General features: G+C 40.3%; 1 protein-coding gene across 4 annotated transcripts in view; it reads left to right on the top strand.

Moving 5' to 3' along the window:
- NOL4 (nucleolar protein 4) overlaps nucleotides 1–21,038 on the top strand; it is a 110,151-nt gene that overhangs the window by 35,875 nt on the left and 53,238 nt on the right. For 3 of the 4 annotated variants that reach the window (XM_082234819.1, XM_082234818.1, XM_082234821.1), the window contains exons 3-5: nucleotides 8,256–8,367; nucleotides 9,793–9,905; nucleotides 14,277–14,409. In XM_082234819.1, coding sequence (XP_082090945.1) covers nucleotides 8,256–8,367; nucleotides 9,793–9,905; nucleotides 14,277–14,409 — 358 coding nt within the window. Of the gene's footprint in view, nucleotides 1–96; nucleotides 338–8,255; nucleotides 8,368–9,792; nucleotides 9,906–14,276; nucleotides 14,410–21,038 lie in introns of those variants that run through there. The other variant, XM_082234820.1, reaches the window with a different exon arrangement.

The raw sequence follows: 21,038 nt of genomic DNA, 5'->3' as shown, positions 1-21,038 counted from the left end.
CCCCACACTCTGATGCCTCTGAATGATGTACTGTTACATCACAATAGGGCTTTGTAGGCAAGGGTGAATAATAGGCTTTCCTTTGGCTGCTGTTGGCTTAAAAGCTGTCTAGAGTCTGACCAGCCTGAGGCCAAACAAGCTGACTGCTTAGGCAAAATGCTAGGCTCTGAACATCAATCCTCCCCAATTCCCCATCATCAGCTGTCAAACAAACAAAGGAGGAACAGCAACCAGCAGCAGAACAATATGGCAGCAGTTGTGCTGGAGAGGAACAGGCAGGAATTGGTCAGAAGACCTGAATCCAGAAGAGCAGAGGGAGACAGAGCCATGAAGCAAGGTAGACAGTAGTCTTTTTAATTTTAACCACCTGAACTGGAGCTCCCCAGTAATGATATGCTGATCACCAGGTCTTGTGGAGACTTGTGGATACATGGGACTTTTCAAGACCCAATGATCGGCTCATCAATGGTACTTGGGAAGCCCTATGCATAGCACTTCACAAGAACTGGTGATGCTTGAGTGCATAAGCCTCAGACATGCTCATGTAATGCCACACCATGATTTGGTTTCAATTGTGAACAAGCTCAGCATGAATTCTAGTTCTCCTATAAGTGTCACAAGGCAAATAGAGCAGTTGTTCCACATTATGTTGTACACACTTTCCTGCCCTTGGATACCAATATAGGTTCTGGCCTTTAGTCTCAGCCCCTCAGTACCTTCTGATGTGATTCTGTGCTTACAACTATTGTGTAAAATAGGGAAACTACTTGGGAGAGGAATCTATATGTCATAAGAGTACAGTCATTTCAAAGGTGTTACTCCTGTAGGGCAGTTTGTGGTCAAACAGATGATTCATAGTGCATGCTGCTTGTGACAGGTAAGTTGCTGTATGCCATCTTTCCTTGCATCTAGCAATTTGCCTGCTCTATTCAACAGCATAGCTTTTCTGTTTGTGCAGCCAAAGTATGAGTAACCTGCCTTCTTTCTCACAATAGCTTCTAAAGCACTCTTGTAAAAATTGTATTTGACAGGTTCAAAATTGTTTCATATGTAAGCCCAGTTCTTAAGAAAACAAAAAGGCTTCAGTTTTGTGGATACGGTCTTTTGCATAATCCTTAAAGAGTCATGCAAAGCTAAAACCTCGTTTAATATCAACCTACATGCTTTATTCTGGTTACCTGCTAATTGCAGATTTTGAAATCTACTAGTATTAAACATCTGTCATTTAGTTGCTCCTCCCAAGAAGAGTCGACTCCTTTCAATATATTTGTGAGGTTGCTGCAAGGAGAAAATGAGCACCAGTGTGCACATTTTTGAAGGAACTCTTTTTTAAAAAAAGTTTTTGAGAATACACAGTGCATTCAAAAACCACAGTGCCTTTCCTGTAAACATGTGTGGTGCTGAAGCTAAAGGTATTTGCACCTTAGCTATGGCTGTTGAATGGAAACTGTTCTAAATTGCTCCAGTTGGCTGTTATCATATGCTAAGCTGTTTATATGGTGTCACTCACTGCATATTGGGGACATGTTCTCCAAATAAACACAAATGTTACAAGATAATATCTTGCTCTGGTATGGAGAAATAACTCCAACTGCAAGATGAGCTGCTTCTTATGGTCAGGTTTACCATGCAATAGCAATTACCATATGTACCACTCTAAAGTGGCAGAAGAATTTTAAAGATAAGGAAAGGTATACCCTTATTCTGGGACCAGTTTCCTTAAGGGATCACCCTGCCTCATGTGTCTACTCAACCACTTCAATCTGCAGAACTTGCACTTCTACAAGTGCCACAGAATGTTTGTACCACATTTGTGAAGAGTTTATCTTTTAGTGTAGCAACACCTGTGCTTTGGAATTCCCTACTTACTGACATTGGCATATGCCCTCACTATATTGTTGTAGATGCCTACTGAAAACTTTTTTATTTCAACAAACCTACTCAGACATGTAACTTAGCCTCCAATATTTGCCTTGGAAAGTGCTACTAAGTTTTCTGTGTTTTAATTATAATTATTTTATTTATAAATTTGAATAGGTTTGTGCATATTAACTGTATTTTGTCTATAATTTTACTATGTATGCTATTTAGAGAGTGTTTTGATTAAGCAGTTTATAAACCTTCCTAAATTGAAATAATTGGGGTTTTTAGAAAACAATACTGTCTTTATTTAGTTTCTTGTGCTCCCTGTGAACTGATACAACTTCTTAGCTTGATGACCTAAGAGTAGGTTCTATATTTCTTTTTGTGAAAACTGCATTAAATTTTAGAATTTTAATTTTTTGCAAATTTTGACTTTCCCTGTTGAAGGCATTGACACTCGTAACTGTTCTGAATATACACATACAGCTAATAGTTTCCTTCCTATTGTGAGCAGGAACATGATCATTGATCTCTAGGTCTTACCCAATATACAAAATGAAAAGGGTAACATTCCTAGAAAACCAAGAATAAAAGAAACAGAAAATAAAACAACACATGTTCTCTTGAGTCCTTAATTTCAGTATAAGATTTCCTCAAATAAAGAAATAAGAAATAGCCACTATATATGCCCAGAGTGAAAGAAAAAAGGCCTTATCCGATAAAGATCATGCCAGTAATTAAGAAATACAAAGTTAACAGTACACAGGTAGTTTAAAAAACCAAAAAAAAGATACTGTATTGAGATTGTATAATCAACAGAGTAACCAATTGGACCAAGCTCCCATGAAGGCCTCTGGCTTTCTCTTGCTCATGGTTGTCAATCCTTTGTAGGTTCAATTGTCATGGGGGGGGGATATGTTCTATACTTCAGCCAGACCATGGTCTTCAGTAGGCAGCTCATTATCTTGTCACTCACTGGCAAAAACTGTTTTCACTGCTGCTAATAAATATATACCAAGAAACATGCTGCCTGCAGTGCCAAAAACATTTTCAAATTTATGCAATAAGGTCCCTATCAGATTTTCTGGGATAGGATGATCCACAGTTTTATAAACTTCAGTCAAAATAAGTTTTCAGATGTACTTTCTCACATTCCTACATACAGTACATATCTCTTTAGCCACATCCTTTTCAACCTTGGTCTGAGCCCTTTTGCAATATGTATGAGAGTCTGTAGGTTACAAAATACCACCTGCTCACACCTTTTAATGACAGTTCTCTAAAGTTTAGACAAAAAGAATTAGAAGGCTTAGCCATCCAAATGCATTTCTACGAGTCTTGCATAATTTCTGCCATAATATCATTTCCCCAGTGCTGTAAATAAACCACTGTATCATCTAGCAATGAGTGAAGATTGTATATATGCTAAAAACCAAACATCTTGAGGGCTGCATACCTGTATGAAAGGATATAGTCAGACTGCAGAGGATTTTGAAGACAGCAGTAAAAATGACACCGGAACTGAGAAGCATGGCACAAAAGAATAGAATAAAAAGAGTGTACATGCTTTAAACACCACACTATAGAAGATAGGCAAATACAACTTTACTGAAGGCAGTATGAGTAGTAGGACAATAAGCAATTGGTTCAAGTTGCAGCAGAGCAACTTTAAAGCAGCTATAAGGAGCTATTTGTCCAATTTTTATAATGGCTTGATAGTGGTTCAAGTTGCCTTGTGGAGCTGTGGAATTTCCTTCCTCCTTCTTAGTTTTTTTGGTTGCTGAATCAAATGAAAACATTTTCAGCATGATTGTCCTTTATATGAACAACATACATACCTCTTTCAGAACACCATGAGAGATATGCACCCTCTTATTTTCTCCAGGTCAACAGTATTATAAATAAAATACAGCGGTACCTCAGGTTGAGTACTTAATTCGTTCCGGAGGTCCGTACTTAACCTGAAATTGTTCTTAACCTGAAGCACCACTTTAGCTAATGGGGCCTCCTGCTGCTGCCGCGCCACCAGAGTACGATTTCTGTTCTCATCCTGAAGCAAAGTTCTTAACCTGAAGCACTATTTCTGGGTTAGCGGAGTCTGTAACCTGAAGCATATGTAACCTGAGGTACCACTGTATTGTAGCAGCCTTGGTTATGGATAAGAAAAGGCTTAGTTTGAAAGTATGTTAGTGCAGTCTACAATGTACCTAAATAAACCACTTGAAGTTGTGGAAGCCAGGTGAGGACACAGCGGACACTGCTGTTCTTAATATGGTTGTACAGTTGTAGACTACAGAATGCATTCAGCGAAGCATCATGCTTTTCTAAGGAAAAGCACAACATGTCCTAATAGGCATCCACTTCCATGGCATGCTAACCTTCTGCAGTGGAGCCCCTGTATGCTTGGAGAGAGAGAGAGAGAGAGAGAGAGAGAGAGAGAGATGGATGCAGGCATGACCTTGCCTCTGCTCCCATTTTCTTCCCACCACTCTCTTATCTGGTGACTAGTACTGCTAGCAAGACTCAACAAGCACATCTTGTACAACTGTACCTGCTGTGTTGAGTGTGGGTGGAGAGTTGAGAAATGTCACTTCAATTCTTCTTGTTTGTTATGTATCCATAGCAGAATGATCCAGGGTTTGTTAGGTTGGTTGAAACAAAGCAGGTTATGGCCAGACAGTACTGAAGACATATTCAAATTCCACTGGCTGCCTCTGTAGCAAGTGAATATGTTATGCTAAAGAGAGAGTAGTTAGTGAAGGATAGCAAAACAGCCTCTCTTTGTACCATTCGCAGAGAATCAGGTGTAATTGTTCTGCCATGGAGGCAAATTTAACATGCATTTGTGAAATGTCAGATCACATTTCAATGAACTGGACGAGTATCAATTCAGAGACTTACTTCTATTGTTTCCCATGCAATATTGCTATCCTACTGGTGTGGATTGAGAGACCAACAGGAATGTTCCATTAAAATAAATGAAGCATTCTCTTCCAAAATCCAGACTGTTAATGAATCCAAAGGTATGCTCCATTAATTTCCGTGCAGCCAAATTCTGAAAAGTGCTGCTAAAGAATGTATAAGGGTTCTAATTATTTTCAATCTCTATTTTAAATATTCAGTCATTTAGTCTTCCTGGCAGCAGCTTGGCAGCATCTAGTGCAATTGTTCCTTGCTGCAAAGTGTGGAGCTGGCAGAGTGAATGGGTGCATGACTTCTACCTGCCTTCCTTCCATCTGACGGCCACAGCATCAAGATGAAAATTGCTTGCTTGATGGGTGGCAGGGGCAGGGGGGGGTTCTCTGCTGGAGTGGGGTCCAACCATGGTGGATGGGAGCCTACTTGGCTGCTATCTCCCCATTGCTATGTCAACAGCAGCTTCAAGAATGGATATGAAATTGTCAATGTTGCTGGGTGAAAAGTGACAGTCTCCAGTTTTGAACTTTTACAGTGGAATATATAAAGAGAGGTTTGTGTAACACTCTTATTTTATGAGAAAAAGCATTCCCTCCAACAGGGGCATTGTAAGGTACTTAAAAAGACACTGCATGAGTTTGCATAATATTTGCATAGTTTAAATTATATGTCTAGATGAAAATTTAGGCTGGCTTTCAGAAAGGAAAAAAGGATAGAGATGAGGGAGAAATTTGACTCAGTTAATATTTAAAGCCAAGCCTACTTAATTCATACTTTCTGGAACAATATGGAAACTGAAACATAGCCTTTCTTTGAAATTCACATTTCCCTGAATTTTGCAATGCAGTTTTCTGATCTACTAATGTGTACAAAAATGAATATACTAGGGTAAATTTATATGTTATGTATTTAAATGTACGTGTTAGCTAAAACAGCACACAAAAATGCATTACATTGGGCAAAAAGCTTTGCAAAAATGTGTATATCAGAAAAAAAATGCAAAAAACCAATCTATTACAAGAAATTCACACTAAAATGCAGATTAATCTTCATGGGGATATTATTATTATTATTGACAAACAAATGTGGAAATGTGGAGAATCCTAGATTTGAAAAATAAGAAACCAAGAGAATCTGAAATTGACATCTTTGCCCATTGCTAGTCAAGCCCTACTTTGAGCTATGGTGTACCAACATTACTTTCTGGTTCTGGTACACTGTATGTTTATTGAGCCCTCCACCCAAAACACAATTGACAAGAACTACTGCTTTTGAATATATTAAAAGTAAAATAAAGGCCTCTGGGAAAATTAAGATGATGGGTGGGTGTGGGATTTCAGTGGCAGTATGTTGTGACATGCTCAGTTATAATGTTTTTAAAAGAATCATTTTAAGCATAAATTTTAAAAAGAGGGCAAGGGCCAGGAGTTCTGGGGGCTGGCACAAAAGATACAGGCCTAGGGCCTACTAGGTCGTCCTCTAACAATGCCCCTGCCCTCCAGTATTTCACAGATGAAAATCTATGCATCCGGTTCACACTCTATTCTCATACCAAAGATCACTTTGCAAGCCCCACACCTTCCCCCATTACACCCTGTGAAAATCTGTACTTACTTCACCTGCTATATTCTTTATCAAACTGTCCATCTCATTGCTTTAAAACCCATGGCGGTGAGGGTTCCCTTTGTTAAGGAGTCAACTTACTAACTATGAACTGATTCTGCAACCATGGATATAACCGAACAACACCATCCACTCACAAGACGAAGGTATCTGAAGGCTAGGAAGAACCCCAAAATTTGCTTAAGTACAAAAAAAAAATATTTAGGAAAACAAAACTCTTAAAGGTATCAACTCCAAAGGTAGCCCCATGAGGAATGAGCACAAATTATGCTGATTATTGGGGTGCAAAATGGTAGGAAGGGGGAATGGACTGGCCTATGCTAGAAGAAGGCATGGCTGGCTGTAATTCTGAACAGGAGTACTCCACATGCCAATATTCTTTTGAAGATCCACATGTAGGCTATAAAACATAATTGCCCAGCATTATGCTATTAAAAGTTCAAAATATGCTGTGTGAAATCACACTGTGCATTGCATGATGGCACCTTAGTGTTCATCCAAATCCATTTAAATGAATGTGTGCTAGAGACTCCCACACAAGAGTTTTAACTTTAGAAACTTGTGTGTGTGTGTGTGTGTTCTTGTTCTGAAGCCTGAAGAATGGTATCACTAGTAAGTCATTTTCCCCAAGATCTGAAGAAGGGGCCCTTGCAGATTGGTGTTTTATTGCGGGTATATTGTGCCACATGTTCTTGCCACAATAATAGTGCATCAGTGGTGGACTTATTCTGCTTTATTAGTTATTAATATCCCCAGGGACACTACATTAGAGAGCCAGTGTGGTGTAGTGGTTAAGAGCGGTAGTCACGTAATCTGGGAAACCGGGTTCGTGTCTCCACTCCTCCACATGCAGCTGCTGGGTGACCTTGAGCCAGTCACACTTCTCTGAAGTCTCTCAGCCCCACTCACCTCACAGAGTGTTTGTTGTGGGGGAGGAAGGGAAAGGAGAATGTTAGCCGCTTTGAGACTCCTGAAGGGGAGTGAAAGGCGGGATATCAAATCCAAACTCTTCTTCTTCTTCTTCTTCTTCTACATTATTGCTGTCTGGAGGGGCTATAGCACAAAAAGTGGGAGAAAATTAAAGTGGAGTGTTTGTGCTATTAAAAGTTACAGGATTTTAGCAGAAAGTTACGAGATATGCAATAAACGAAAAAGCAGCAGTGTGACCACCCCAAAAACTTTTAGAGGTGCAGACAGTATTGAAAGTATATGGCACCCTGTCCCCATAGCATCATGACGACAGATCACCACAAATGCTCACTAAAGAGGATGTCTGGAAGGGTTCAAGGTATCCCCCGTGGTTTTCTAAGGGTAGCTTCCAGAAAGCCCCCTATTAAACTGAAATAATTCAACCAAAACTGAAGGCTTTTGAACAGCCAGTTTATAAACATATCCTTATTTGATAAGAGAGCCAGTGTGGTGTAGTAGTTAAGAGCGGTAGTCACGTAATCTGGGGAACCGGGTTCGATTCCCCGCTCCTCCACATGCAGCTGCTGGGTGACCTTGGGCCAGTCACACTTCTCTGAAGTCTCTCAGCCCCACTCACCTCACAGAGTGTTTGTTGTGGGGGAGGAAGGGAAAGGAGAATGTTAGCCGCTTTGAGACTCCTGAAGGGGAGTGAAAGGCGGGATATCAAATCCAAACTCTTCTTCTTCTTCTTCTTCTTCTTCTTCTTCTTCTTCTTCTTCTTCTTCTTCTTCTTCAGAAAGATTAAAATGCTGGATTGTTGTTGTTTTTTTAAAAAATGTTGCGTAGCACATGCTTTTTACTTCCAGCAATTATGATATGTACACTTTATTCAGAAATACAATGATGAGTTCAATCAACTTATATGATGCCTGTATTCATTTCAGATTTCAGAGACCTATGCCTTTCTACCAAGAGAAGCGGTGACACGATTTCTAATGAGCTGCTCAGAGTGCCAGAAAAGAATGCATTTAAACCCAGATGGAGCAGATCACAAAGGTAACTTTAGTGCCAAAGAGTGGGATGTAAAGTAATTTTATTCATAATGCCCATTTATATTTCCTTGGTTTAAATGAAGACTCATAAAACATTGTACACTAGAACGGTTCAACAAGTCATATTGTCTCATTCACTTAAGTCAGAATATAGTAGTCTTCTGCATTCTCTCAAAGGATTATGTGTAATACCATGTTCCTGCTAAAATGGTAATTTTACCTGAGGGAAACATTTCTCCCCCTCTTCCTTTTTGTGTGTCCACTTTTCTGTGTCCAAGGAGGAGATAGCGTGCATGAATAGTCACAATGTTTTGGATTTATAAACTCAAAATATTTGTCTAAAAAGATGCATGTACCTTCTGTCAGGGTAGCATGATGGAGTAACTTAAAATACCAAAGATAATAAGGACTACAGGAACCTGAGATGCCAGCAAATGAAGCTTGTATCACCCCTAATGTAAAGGCCTTCACGTGCTCTCATGAATGTTGATGCCCTCAGCAGGGTGAAGATCAGACTAATGTAGTTTCTTACTCATTTTTATTTGCTGCTGCTCATTTAACAGGGGGATTGTTCCATAAATTGTTTATATGACTTCATGGGCATTTTTTGTGTGAAGCAACTTGTGGGGCGCGTGCGTGCACGTGTATGTGTGTGTGTGTGGAATGTCCAGGAAGGCAAGTTAGATTATTTTAATAAATAAATAAAAGTAAAAATAAGGGCTCATTTAAGGTACCAAGGAGCCCTATACTGAATATATATTTTGAGACAAAGGACAATATCCCCTTCTTAGTCTTCTATATAAATAAATTATTATTATTATGCACACACAAACCTATACATAGTACTACTGCCATTAGAATTCCAACTAAAGTTTACATTTTAGAGCAATGAGGCGATTCCTCCTCAGGAGAAATTTTGAGGGAATCCCAAAGAGATTTGATAAATGAGCAAATTTTCTCAGAAGTCTTTTCTTGTACTTGAATGACACAGGAAGCATCCCTTGCCCCATCCACTCCATCCAGTCTTACCCCTTGCTGGACTTATTCTCTAGCACAGTTAGAATGCTAGTTAAATCAGGCCATTATATTATTCTGGCATATAATATGGTGACCTTGCAGATGCTAAAGATATCTGGATTGACTTGTAGCCGAATGAAATAATGCCTGAAAACCCTGTGCTTGCTGCTTTGAGTGTCATCATGGAAGAAAGGGGGAATATAAATATAATAAGTAAGTGCTAAAATCCACCAAAACATTGTCACAGGACTTTTTCAGGAGACCCAGTTCACACATCATGACAGCTGTAAAGCAGTGTTTCATGATGAAACACACCCATAGTATGAAGTACTATATACCATTTATTTGTAATTATTTTGTTTATAAAAAACTCCATAATCATACCTTATTTAATCTTTGTTTATTCTTACAGATAATGGGAAGCCCCCAACTTTGGTTACCAGCATGATTGATTACAACATGCCAATCACAATGGCCTACATGAAGCACATGAAGCTACAGCTATTAAATTCCCAGCAAGATGAGGTGAATATCTAAGACTAATTCACAGTAACAGTAGTGGTGGACTACGTTCATCTACAGTTACCTTATTACATTAGCAATTTGTTTAGTCTACTATTAAGAGTAATTTTTAAAGCTACAACTTCATTTGCTCTAATGACACAGGAGGAATGGAAAACATTCACTTAATCATAGGTTGGAAATCATACCTTGCTATTTATAGTTTATGATTCTACATAGAGTATGCAACATATTCAATCTTGAGAGCTGATCATATGGAGTTTTCTATGGTTCTGTTTCCTCATGTTCAAATAATGAGAGAGAAGGGGAAAGGTACTTGGGAAGGACATTCTTCTGGATTGTTCACTTCACTCCTTGGGCTTGACTTGACCTGCTTTTTCTTAACAATACTCAAGTATGGAAGAGCTGTTTTGTTGGCTCATGTTAATGTTTATTCTTCAAATATTTTAGATGGCAGATTTTCAAGAGTTTCATTTTAAGGCAGAAGTGGGAGGTCAGAAAGGCAATTGTGGCCCTTCAGGACTCTCCATGTGATCCTTAGGATTCTCAGCATGTCTCCTGAACATGGGGCTTAGCTCTCTCCAGACACACCAGGACCTCTAGCCAATATTTGTCCTACTTTGGCATTTCTGGGAGAGCTAAACCAAAGCCCATGTTCAGATGACCAACTAGCCAAACCTTGACTTAACTCAGCACAGTGCAGCAGCAGAACTAGAACAGATCCAAAGCAGCTGTGACCTCCTCTCCAAGCATGCTCATTCATGCGAAGTCATGGTTTGGCTTAATATTATGTATAGTGAAACTGTAAAAGCTATTGCCAGAGGCAGTACTGAAACCTGGGAAGGGTATGAGAGAGCATGTACATTTGGGACTTATTATCAACCAAGTCCATCAGAAACTTCTGTAGATGTTTTAAGAACTAGCATGCTTAATTCACATGGTTTGTTAGTGTGTATGTTAGTGTGCATGTGTTTAAATGATCCCTGCCAAATAAAACACTTTAGCGCAGCTTCTTAAGTCGCTACTTAAATTTACAGCAAAACCCTTGAGTCTGGGCTTATGCAAGTGGGATTTCAGAATATGCTTAAAGCTTTTCTGAGTAGGGGTTTTCTGAGTGGGATAAGCAGAAGAAATATAACGAAGAGTTGATCTGATAATCTGGGAGAATTAAAGGAAAACTGATCTAGTATTTTTGCCTTTTCTCTGTTTTACATTAAACCATCTGACAATTTAGTAGAATAATTAGATAGATAGGGTTACTTGCAGCTTAGACAGGGTCTCAAAGGTCATGTAAGATATTTGCAGTTATTAAGATCATATTGAATTATGTAATGTTTTCTGTTCAGTTTCATCTTTGCAAGCTAGTTGATGAAAGGCTTAAGCTAAAATCCTGTACCTGCTTACCTAAGAATAAGTCACATTGAACTTAATAAAACCAGCTTCAGTGTAGATGTGTCTAGGATTTTGCTACATGTGAAAGAAAGGCAAGGTAGACTGGCATCTTCTAATACCACCACCATTCTTTCTATTTAATATGTTCAGGCTTTGAGTGCCATTGCTTATGTAGCTAAAATGGCACCTTTCACAGACAACAGGGAGGTATCAGCAGCTTCCCAGGGTGTGGGAGAAGTGCAGAAGTAAACAAAAATATCTGAAGTAAAAACCTGAATGGGGAGATCTCAAGAATAACCACAAAATACTGATGGTCAGAAACCTAGGTGGATTGATCCACACTGACTTTGCACTGCCTTGCCCCCCCCCCACTCCTCTCCATCCTTGAATGCTGGAATTCCCCATCCTGGAATCCATCCTGGAACTCAGCCAGAGGGAGGTCAGGTGAGCAGCACAGGCCAACCATACTGGCTACCCCTGCTCTATTTCCTTCCCTTCCTACTAGTAGCAGACAATGTGATGCCCTCCAGATGCTGGACTCCAGGTCTCATCAGCCAAAGCAAGCATAGTGATTCATCAGAGAGAGCACCCTGTTGGCGACCCCTAGGGCAGATCACTGTGGAGGAGTGCTGACTAACTGGACCAGTAAACAGGAACCGAATAATGATGACTCGATACTGCCACTGTTAGCTGCAGGTCCTATTTATCAATTCTACTGGCTTTGCTCCTGCATCCTATCATCATAGAGCACATCTAACAACTGAATACTGCTGGTGGAAGCGGGGAGTATCAGAGAAATGTGACTCTGAGTAGAATACAGTTGACTGGACATCAGAAGCCAGTAGCTGTTTTATGCAAGAGCTTCTGACCTTACTCACTAGCAGGAGCAATCTATGTGAAGAGACAAAAAGTCAACTCGTTATTTAAAAATATGCTGCCATTCTTAACACGGCTAGCTTCAGGTTTGAAGGGGCCTCTGGTAAACTGTGCTCTCGTAGGTTGCCTCCAATATTAGTGGGTCTCCTGATATGGGCTTACCTGAAAACAGCTACAAGCCACCTCCCTCTGTGAGTGAGTATAGTAGTGGCCGATGTAGGTGTCTTTTTCCATTGATGGAGTGATTGGTGGGTGGAGCATGGCCACGCCATTTTGTGATCCTTTCTCTTTTTTTCTGCTCTTTAGATGTGGCAGCCATTACACCAGCCCCCCAAGTAGTCATTTTGTGTCATGCCATGCCCCAATAGCAGCTATTCCCCCCTCCCAAATGTGCACACTGGCCCAGAAGGCCTTTGTGCGTACAGAGCCTATTTACAGCTCAGTGTAAATTAGGCTAATTTTTAGGAATTTTGTCCCCTTTGCCAGGTTGCAAATATGTGTAATGGTGTAAAATGCTGCTACTGATGAATGAGTTGGGCTTGATTCAGAAAGGGCATACTTAAAATGAATAAATTTGTCTTGGTTCAAATTGGACTCAAAATTGTTCCTTTGAATTGGGGGGCTCCGGGTTTGGCATGCTCCCAATTGTGTTATTGGGGATTGACAAGGCCTTCACACCCCAGAGGAATATAACAAGGACTGCAGGCCTCCACAAGCTCCAGATGAGTCCCAATCCACTCACTTCCTTTCTTCCCCACCCATCACAATTTACTTGGTAGATGCAACAAAGGTCTACTGTTGTGACCTTGATTGTGGCAATAGTATTGTTGGCTCCATGATCCCTGGAGTAACACCTTCCTGGGGTTTCTGGGTCCCTAAAGGTAAAGGTACCCCTGCCCAGTCTTCACAGACTCTAGGGTTGTGCACCCATCTCACTCAAGAGGCCGGGGGCCAGCGCTGTCCGGAGACACTTCCGGGTCACGTGGCCAGCGTGACATTGCTTCTCTGGCGAGCCAGAGCCGCACACGGAACGCCGTTTACCTTCCCGCTAGTAAGCGGTCCCTATTTATCTACTTGCACCCAAGGGTGCTTTCGAACTGCTAGGTTGGCAGGCGCTGGGACCGAGCAACGGGAGCACACCCCGCCGCGGGGATTCAAACTGCCGACCTTTCGATTGGCAAGCCCTAGGCGCTGAGGCTTTTACCCACAGCGCCACCCGCGTCCCACCCGCATCTGGGTCCCTAGTAAGGAGTCATTAGCTTAAAGAACCTTTGGCCTCCAGGAATCTTGTTGAACATGTTTCTGGACACCAGTTTTCTTGGGCCCAGAACATTTTCCTGTGCTGCTGCAAAGCCTAATAAAGCCAGCGGCGGCGGCAGCAGCAGCAGCAGCAACCCTTCACATCACTGTTTATACTGCCATAACATAGGTTTCAGTGGGAAAGGGAAGAGGACTGCGACAATGGGCCGGGCTGGTGCTGGGAGCCAAGCCTTTATTAATCACGAGCAGAGCCCAACTTTTTTAGAGGATTAAGCTCAGCTCATAATTTGCTTGGAAGTTCTTAACGAGGAGAAGTTCTTAATTTGGACTTCAAACTTTGCTGTTATGAATTTTGGGTGGGATAAGCATCTTGATAACCACATTAATTTTGGAAGGAACTTATTTCACATGGGGAAGCAGAATTCCTCTTGGAAGCTCATATACTGAAAGAATGCAACATGTCATTATGCAGTACAAAGAGAGTTGTTCAGTACAGAGACACTAAACCTTTAGACTGTCTTGTTTCATATTATGAAATGGGGGGAGCTGTGGTGAGAGCACCTCAGCTATCTGGTCCCCCCCCTTCTCTGCAGTAGCTGTAATCCTGAGTCTATTTACACTCATCAATTGGAGTTAAGCACATGTTACTGGGCACAACAGTCAGTTAATTACTCTTGTATAGATCTTGTAGTTAAATAACAAAGAATCAAAGCATTCTAGTTGTCAGTTCTAGGCTGAACAACACCAAGTAATTGCTTGGTAAGACCTAATCTATATGAACACTGTGCCTGAAAATTATCTTGACATTTGTTAATATGCTTGTGATACAGAATTTTATATTTTCAGGATGAAAGCTCTATAGAAAGTGATGAATTTGATCTGAGTGACTCCACCAGGATGTCTGCTGTGAACTCTGACCTCAGTTCAAATCTCGAAGAAAGAATTCAAAGTCCGCAGAATCTCCAGGGCCAGCAAGATGGTAAGCTAACTTTCTGGCAAATGAAGCTGAGTTTTGTTGATCAGTTCCTTTCTTCTTTTGTTCATTGTCAATGATGTGGGGTATAGGGTAGTAAACAAAGCCATTTCTGCTACTATTCATTCATTATGATGCTTCTGATCTGTGCACATTTATTGTGTCTGTAGACAACTTTAAGTACTGTTTTGTGTCTAAATGATTCACTTGGCTCACTTTTGTGACACTTCCCAAAGATGCAAAAATATTCACCCTTATATATAACATATATTATGAAGAGACAATGGCATCTCCAAATGTGCACGCCTTTAGTTTCTTTCACAAAAGTAAACTACCATTCATTTTTATGGGAAAATATGATGTATTGCACATGGAGACATTGCAGTACATGGAGGCAAAACTAGCCATACGCAGAGGCACTGAATGTACACCAAGGAATCTGTGGTTTTGTGTTATTGTTGAACTACGACACCTGTCAGCCCCAACCAGCATGGTCAATGGTCAGGGGTGATGGGAGTGATGGTCCAACAAAATAATGAGGGCCACAGATTCCTCACAGCCTGTTGCGTATACCTGTGAGTCCTCAAGATCACTGAAAAAATATAGGTCTCCCTTCTAAACACTAGTGAAAAATAAAGAAGCAGGACTTCAGCCAAAAAAGAAAAAGAAAAAAAGGCTTGTAGTAGCAGAGATGTCAGAAAGAGGATTTTCAGTCTTGCTTCTGACATAGAGTCTGCTTTAGTAGAGATTGTATCCACAATATACTGACAACAATTTTATTAGTCCTTTTCGTGTAAAATTGAGGTTGGCATGGAGTGGATTAGGGTTCATTTTAAGTAAATGGAAGCAATTGTGGTTCCAAGTCTGTGATCTAAGGGAGATGAGTGTCCAATTGGAGGCAAGATTTTGTCCCCACAGTACTAAAATATAGCAGTCCAGTGTCTGACTGCCATGCTGCCCTTGACTACACCTATTACCCTTTTGAACTTTATCTTGCATCCTAGTAACATCCCATATCAGAGATAGGCCAAGACCTAAGAACTATATGAATGAATGGGAAGCCCCATTCATATGCCACACTGAATGTGTATGGAGGGAAACAAGTGAGGTCATTTGTGTTTCAGGTTCTCTGCAAAGAAAGCCCTACATGCAAACTGTTTTATGAATGTAGCATCCATGCAGAAATTCAGCTGAATATATGAAGGTTGGGAAGGATAACAGCATGTGCCATCCCACCCCCCAACTTAATGCACTTAATGCAATGAATGGGAATGGCTATTAAATGCAAGGATGCAGTGAAACCTTATAATAAAGCCTAAGACTACTTCTCTAAGTATGAGGGTTTAAATTCTTTGCTATTGTACAGAGAATAGTATAACACAATTTGTTAATACCAGTGTACAGATGCACTCCACTAGAATACTTCCTTCCATTTCCTAGCGTTCACTTAAAGCTGTCACCATTTTTTTCCAGTGTCGTAGCTCTGTCAGTGCACTCTTCTATACTTCTGCCCCTCTAGGTGGCAGGCACACAATATGCCCACTTCAAGAATCTACTTAAATCTTTGACTATTCTCCTTGTGGCTTCCTTTCCTGCTGCCCTAAACTAATTCATTCTGATAGAATTCTCTGTCACTTACTCACAAGCTGCATTCCAGCCTAACAGCTGGGGCTCTGTTTCTCTTTTCTCTGTTATACCTTGGGGGATTCCAGCTCACAATATTAGTGTGTCAGAGCCACTAGGGCTACCTGAAAGTGAAAGCTAAAAGTAGGTTCAGTAAAATTCCTTGTCTGAAAACAAACTTTTTTACTATATTGTTTTTAAATGGAAAGTTACTAGACTTGCCATATAAGGTGTTTTTAAAACTAACTAACTAACTAACTAACTAACTAACTAACTAACTAACTAACTAACTGTGCTTTGAGAGGACAATGCCCTATCCAAGGGCTCATTTCTGAAAATATAACACTTTCTGAGAGAGTTCTAGTTCTTCCTAGTGATGCAGAGATATTTTTTTGTTGACTCACCTGGTCTATGGCCTACTTCTGACTACTTCTGACTTGTTATGGCAGGCACAGCTTATTAACTCCTCGGAATCCACAAAAGAGGTTGGGATGATTCTTAAATTCAGGGGATGGACGAAGGGCAGTAGCCTACTAGAAGTAGAAAATTCAGTCAGAGGTTCCTATTGTTATCTGAATTTCAAAGAAAGCCATAAAATTGAAAAGTGATCATACTGGATTCTAGACCTTTCAGGAGAAATCCTAATGGTACTGAAGTCACCAGTAGCATAAGACCCGTGATGCACCTATGATTAGAGAGGAATGGTAACATGTGTTGCTCATTATAAAAAAATCACTAATTCCCCAAATCTAAACATATCTCTGTGCATGAAAATGCTATTACATGTAAGAAAGCGTGTTTAAGGCTGGGTATATGCAGTTCCTAGATACCTAGTTTTAGGAAGTAATCCAATTGTAATAAATGAATGAGTGCCATACAAATTGTGATATAACAGTTTGATCAGAACAAAGCACCATTCTTACACAGCTTTGGGGGTTCTTATGCATCAGATAAAAACTCTTCTCCATTGAATTGAAGAAAACCTCAAAACCTGAGATCTACACATGTGTTCTATATACATCAGGTACATTTCAGATTGCCTATTATCTGCTGCAGTTGTATTTGTGACTGCGTAAGTAGTGCAAGCACTAAAAATTGAAGGTGGGGGGAGGAATCTACCTAAATAACATGTCATGCTGACAACAAACTATGGTGTGTGTCAAAATTTAAGATAGTTACTTAGGCTTTCTGCTGCTTCTGTTGCATTAAAATTTGCGGACCAGACAATCTAGTTTATGAAGTGCCTTGGCTAAAGTAAGCTGGCAGAATAATGTAAAGAATCTCCCTGCTTCTATTGTGCAGCACCAGCTCTGAGAATAAAAATACATTCTCTGCCTCCATGATTGTCAGTCTGCCACCTTTCACAAGCACTGAATTCTTTTGTCAATAAAGAAAAAGAAATTGAACATTTACATCTGCATGTCTCAGAATAAGCCTTAGGGCTGAACTGAAAATTAATTGAAGTGTTATCTTTTTCATGGCAACATCACAAAAGTTTCTTCATACTGGGAGTAAATAATATCACTGTGTCGAAGAAAATTAATGCCTTTGTCACCTGTGAATAATTTAAGTGAAGCTGGCATATATCATTACTTCACTGACTTAAATTATATTCAGTTTCTTCAAAGAAATGAGTAGTGTCCATTGAGCTTTCTGAGGTGCAGTGTGAGTTTCACAAATTAATATCAACTGTAAAAGAAAACATTAAATAACTATCACCTACCAACACAATTGTAGCACATGTTGCAGACACTTTAACTATTTCTTTGTGGCTAATATAAGGGAGTTTCAGTGACAGTGGAATGATTGTTCAGCTGAAGACAGATAAAGTATTACTGATAAAGCATTAGATATTTAAGTCATCGGATAACCTGCAACATTTCTAGCTGGTGACAAAACACTAAGGATTGTCTGTAAGGAGGAGTGAATTGCTCTTTGAATCAGGTCAGTTGCCATAGCAGAAATAGATGCTTGTCCTTAGAGATAAGTAGGACTCCTGAGATGCAGTTTGCTATCCTCTGGCCTTTAGTATATAGAAATTTCACTCCAACCTCAACAGAAAAGCTTATGGTAGAAAGGAGCTCTGCGGATGCTTCCTTTCTTTTGAGGTTCCCATATTCTTACACTGTGCTCACACGTGTTCCTTCTTACATTTCTTCCCTTTTTACTTTTATGCCATTATTTACAATTATTATTTAGTGAATTTAAATCCTGCCCTTTCTTCTGAAAGAGCCAAGGGTTGCATTCCCCAGCTCTTCCAAGTTTGCAAGGATGGTACTTTCAAGGCCAATAAATAAGTTACAAACAAGTACTTTGACTGCCCAGCAAGTTGAAATTCCTATTCACAAGAAAAATGTCCCTTGCAATCTGTAAACATAAAGTATAAGAAGCATTGCTTGGATGTTTTTACCTCTTTAACAAAGTACTGACTTCCCCAGAACAAAATCAGAAGTAGATCCCTCATCAGGGATACCGCATAAGCAGACTGGTAGAGTCAACTAAACAGGCAGCGCCAGCTTGTTCTAGTATAACCTGGAACATATCCTAAGAAAAACAGACAGCAGAGTCAGATACTCTGGATAGGGATTTAATTCAGCCTGCACCTAGCCTGTTGTGGGAAGTGAATTACCAAAATGGGTATTGTGATAGATGGCTTTATGCGACACTATTCGGTTATTCAGATATTCAGTTATCATGCTAATTTCTAACATTTTCATTTGTCTACGCATTATCTTGCCCAGATCTGGAAATTTCTGTTCTTGGGCAGGCTTTGGTGCTGCTTCCAGTCCCTTACTGTTACAGCTCCCAAATTGCTAGTCCCTTAGATTCTGCTCAGAGGTTATACAGCCAAGTGTGCATAGCCTTGGGGCTCAGGGAATCTGCTCATTCACTCTCCATACAATCAGGATATGTGAGGGGAAATCAGCTAGATAGAAAAGCAGAAGACCATGTGTCAAGATCCTAGTATCTAATGAGTTTTGGACAAAAACTGAAGAGACCTGAAATCAAAGGTCTAGTTGATCATGAAGCTTACTGACAGACCACTGAGAATCCACTTTCAGTCCAGCCTGCCCCACAGAGATTTTGTGATGCTGCAATTGGCATGGGGAGCACTGCCCTTCCCGCCTGAGCTTCTTGAAGAAATGGTGGTGTAAGAGTATAATAAAACAAATAAATTTAGGGTAATTTTTTAGATGATCTTCTTGACATATCAATACCTAGATGGGCTGCTGCTCCAAGCAGTTTGAAAAGTTATAAAAAATAAAAAAAAAATACATGGAAAAAGCTAATAATCATACACTTTCTAAATTCACATGCTTGTTGATCCCTTTTCCAATTGGTTTTTGGGGGTTTTTTTGGTGGGGAGGAGGGAGGTGTGCCTGTTTATGTTTTCCTTTCCTGTGTAATTTGCTTTCAGTAAATGAAAATGTTATTAGACATGAATTATGTATTTAGCAAATGCAATGCTGAGTTGTGACTGGTCCAACGTGATGAGGGAACAATCACATTTTCCACACCGCTATCCCAGCTGCACAACTGTCACTTTCTATTACTCCTGCCCTGAACAATTGAATGTGGCTTATAATGACAATAATTGCTTCAAAATTGTTTGTCATGTTTGACTTGTTAGCAACAATCTACCAACGGTTGGTTACAATCAACTTCTTCGTTATTACTGCATAATTACATAAGTGAATATTTTAACCAATAATACCCCAGAATGAAAATTATCTTCCCCTCTGTAAACAACACAGAAATATTTTTGACACTTCAGCACAATCACTTTCTTCTTTTTACATTAGCCAGGCTTAAATGAGTGACTTGCACATGTTCCTGCAGGGACCTTTTCTGGTGCCTGGAGTCAGTGGCAGAACTTCATGCTCCGGCACTGAGGGGTGGAGACCAGGCGGGGCCGGGGCTGGCACGCATCCTGGGGGTGTAGTGTGCTACCTGCAGGGGCATGATGCCCAGTGGGGGTGGGGGTGGCAGCCGCAATGGCACCCCACCGGGACCGGGCTGCTGGGGATGGTGCGCTCCCCCCACACTCCTCTTCCTCCACCAGTGCCTGGAGTGTCCCATCCCTTTCTCCCTTCCCATGCTGAAATTAAGCTTGAAAGAAGTGCTCTATTTTAGCCAATGGAATAGGTTGTGATATGTGTTTCATTGTGGTGTGTGTGCTCATGATAGTTCCTCTGGTTTGCAAATGAGAACAACATCAGAGGTCTCATTCTTTATATGTAATGTCCACTCAGAGTCATACCTAGGATGAAATCATGTTTGTCTCCACAGAAAAGAGCAACAGAACACTGAAATCAAGGATGTGCAAGAATCTCCTTCATGGAGAACTACACACAACATTCAGGGACACTAGCCACCCTCTTCAGAACTGACTCAAAGTCACCTACTGAAAGTGACTGGAGTTGAATCTACAAAATGCAATAGCAAGCAGTTTAGATAGCTTTTTAGAAGTAGATAACCCATCTATAATCATGACCTATAGATTTTTAAAAACAGTTAAATGATGACATCAAAATGGATCTAGTAAATAGTTCAGTGCTACATTCCACAGAATTTTCTGTCTTGACTATGGATACTATAACGGGAATGCTGATGCAGCTTTATCTACCACACTGGAGACAATGCTATAATAGCATTATTAGAAACGACAGGTCATTTTTTAAAAAATTGAACTCTCTTGTGTTGTATTTCCACTGTGCAAACTTGAAGGGTATGACCCAAACTGACAGGCTGCATGTTGACCACTGATCTATGCAATCCACAATCATTACATTTCAAATCTGTCTAAATTGAAAGTGAGAAAATAAGTTGACTGCACTTGTCTTGAGTAGGAAGAGGCTTCTGTAGGTTGTTTCCATGGAGCTATCTGCTTCTTGTTTTCATCTCTGTATGAAGGACGGTTACTCACCTGCCATTTTCTACTGTAGAAACCCAGAAAAACAACAACAAATACACACCATTCAGAACAGATGTGAGGCATGTGCTTTTTGAAA

The sequence above is a fragment of the Podarcis vaucheri genome, assembly GCF_965113315.1.
Source record: "Podarcis vaucheri genome assembly, chromosome: 8".
Classification (NCBI taxonomy): domain Eukaryota; kingdom Metazoa; phylum Chordata; class Lepidosauria; order Squamata; family Lacertidae; genus Podarcis; species Podarcis vaucheri.
The sequence above is the reverse complement of the archived record's forward strand: the minus strand, read 5'-3'. Positions and strand labels throughout refer to the sequence as shown.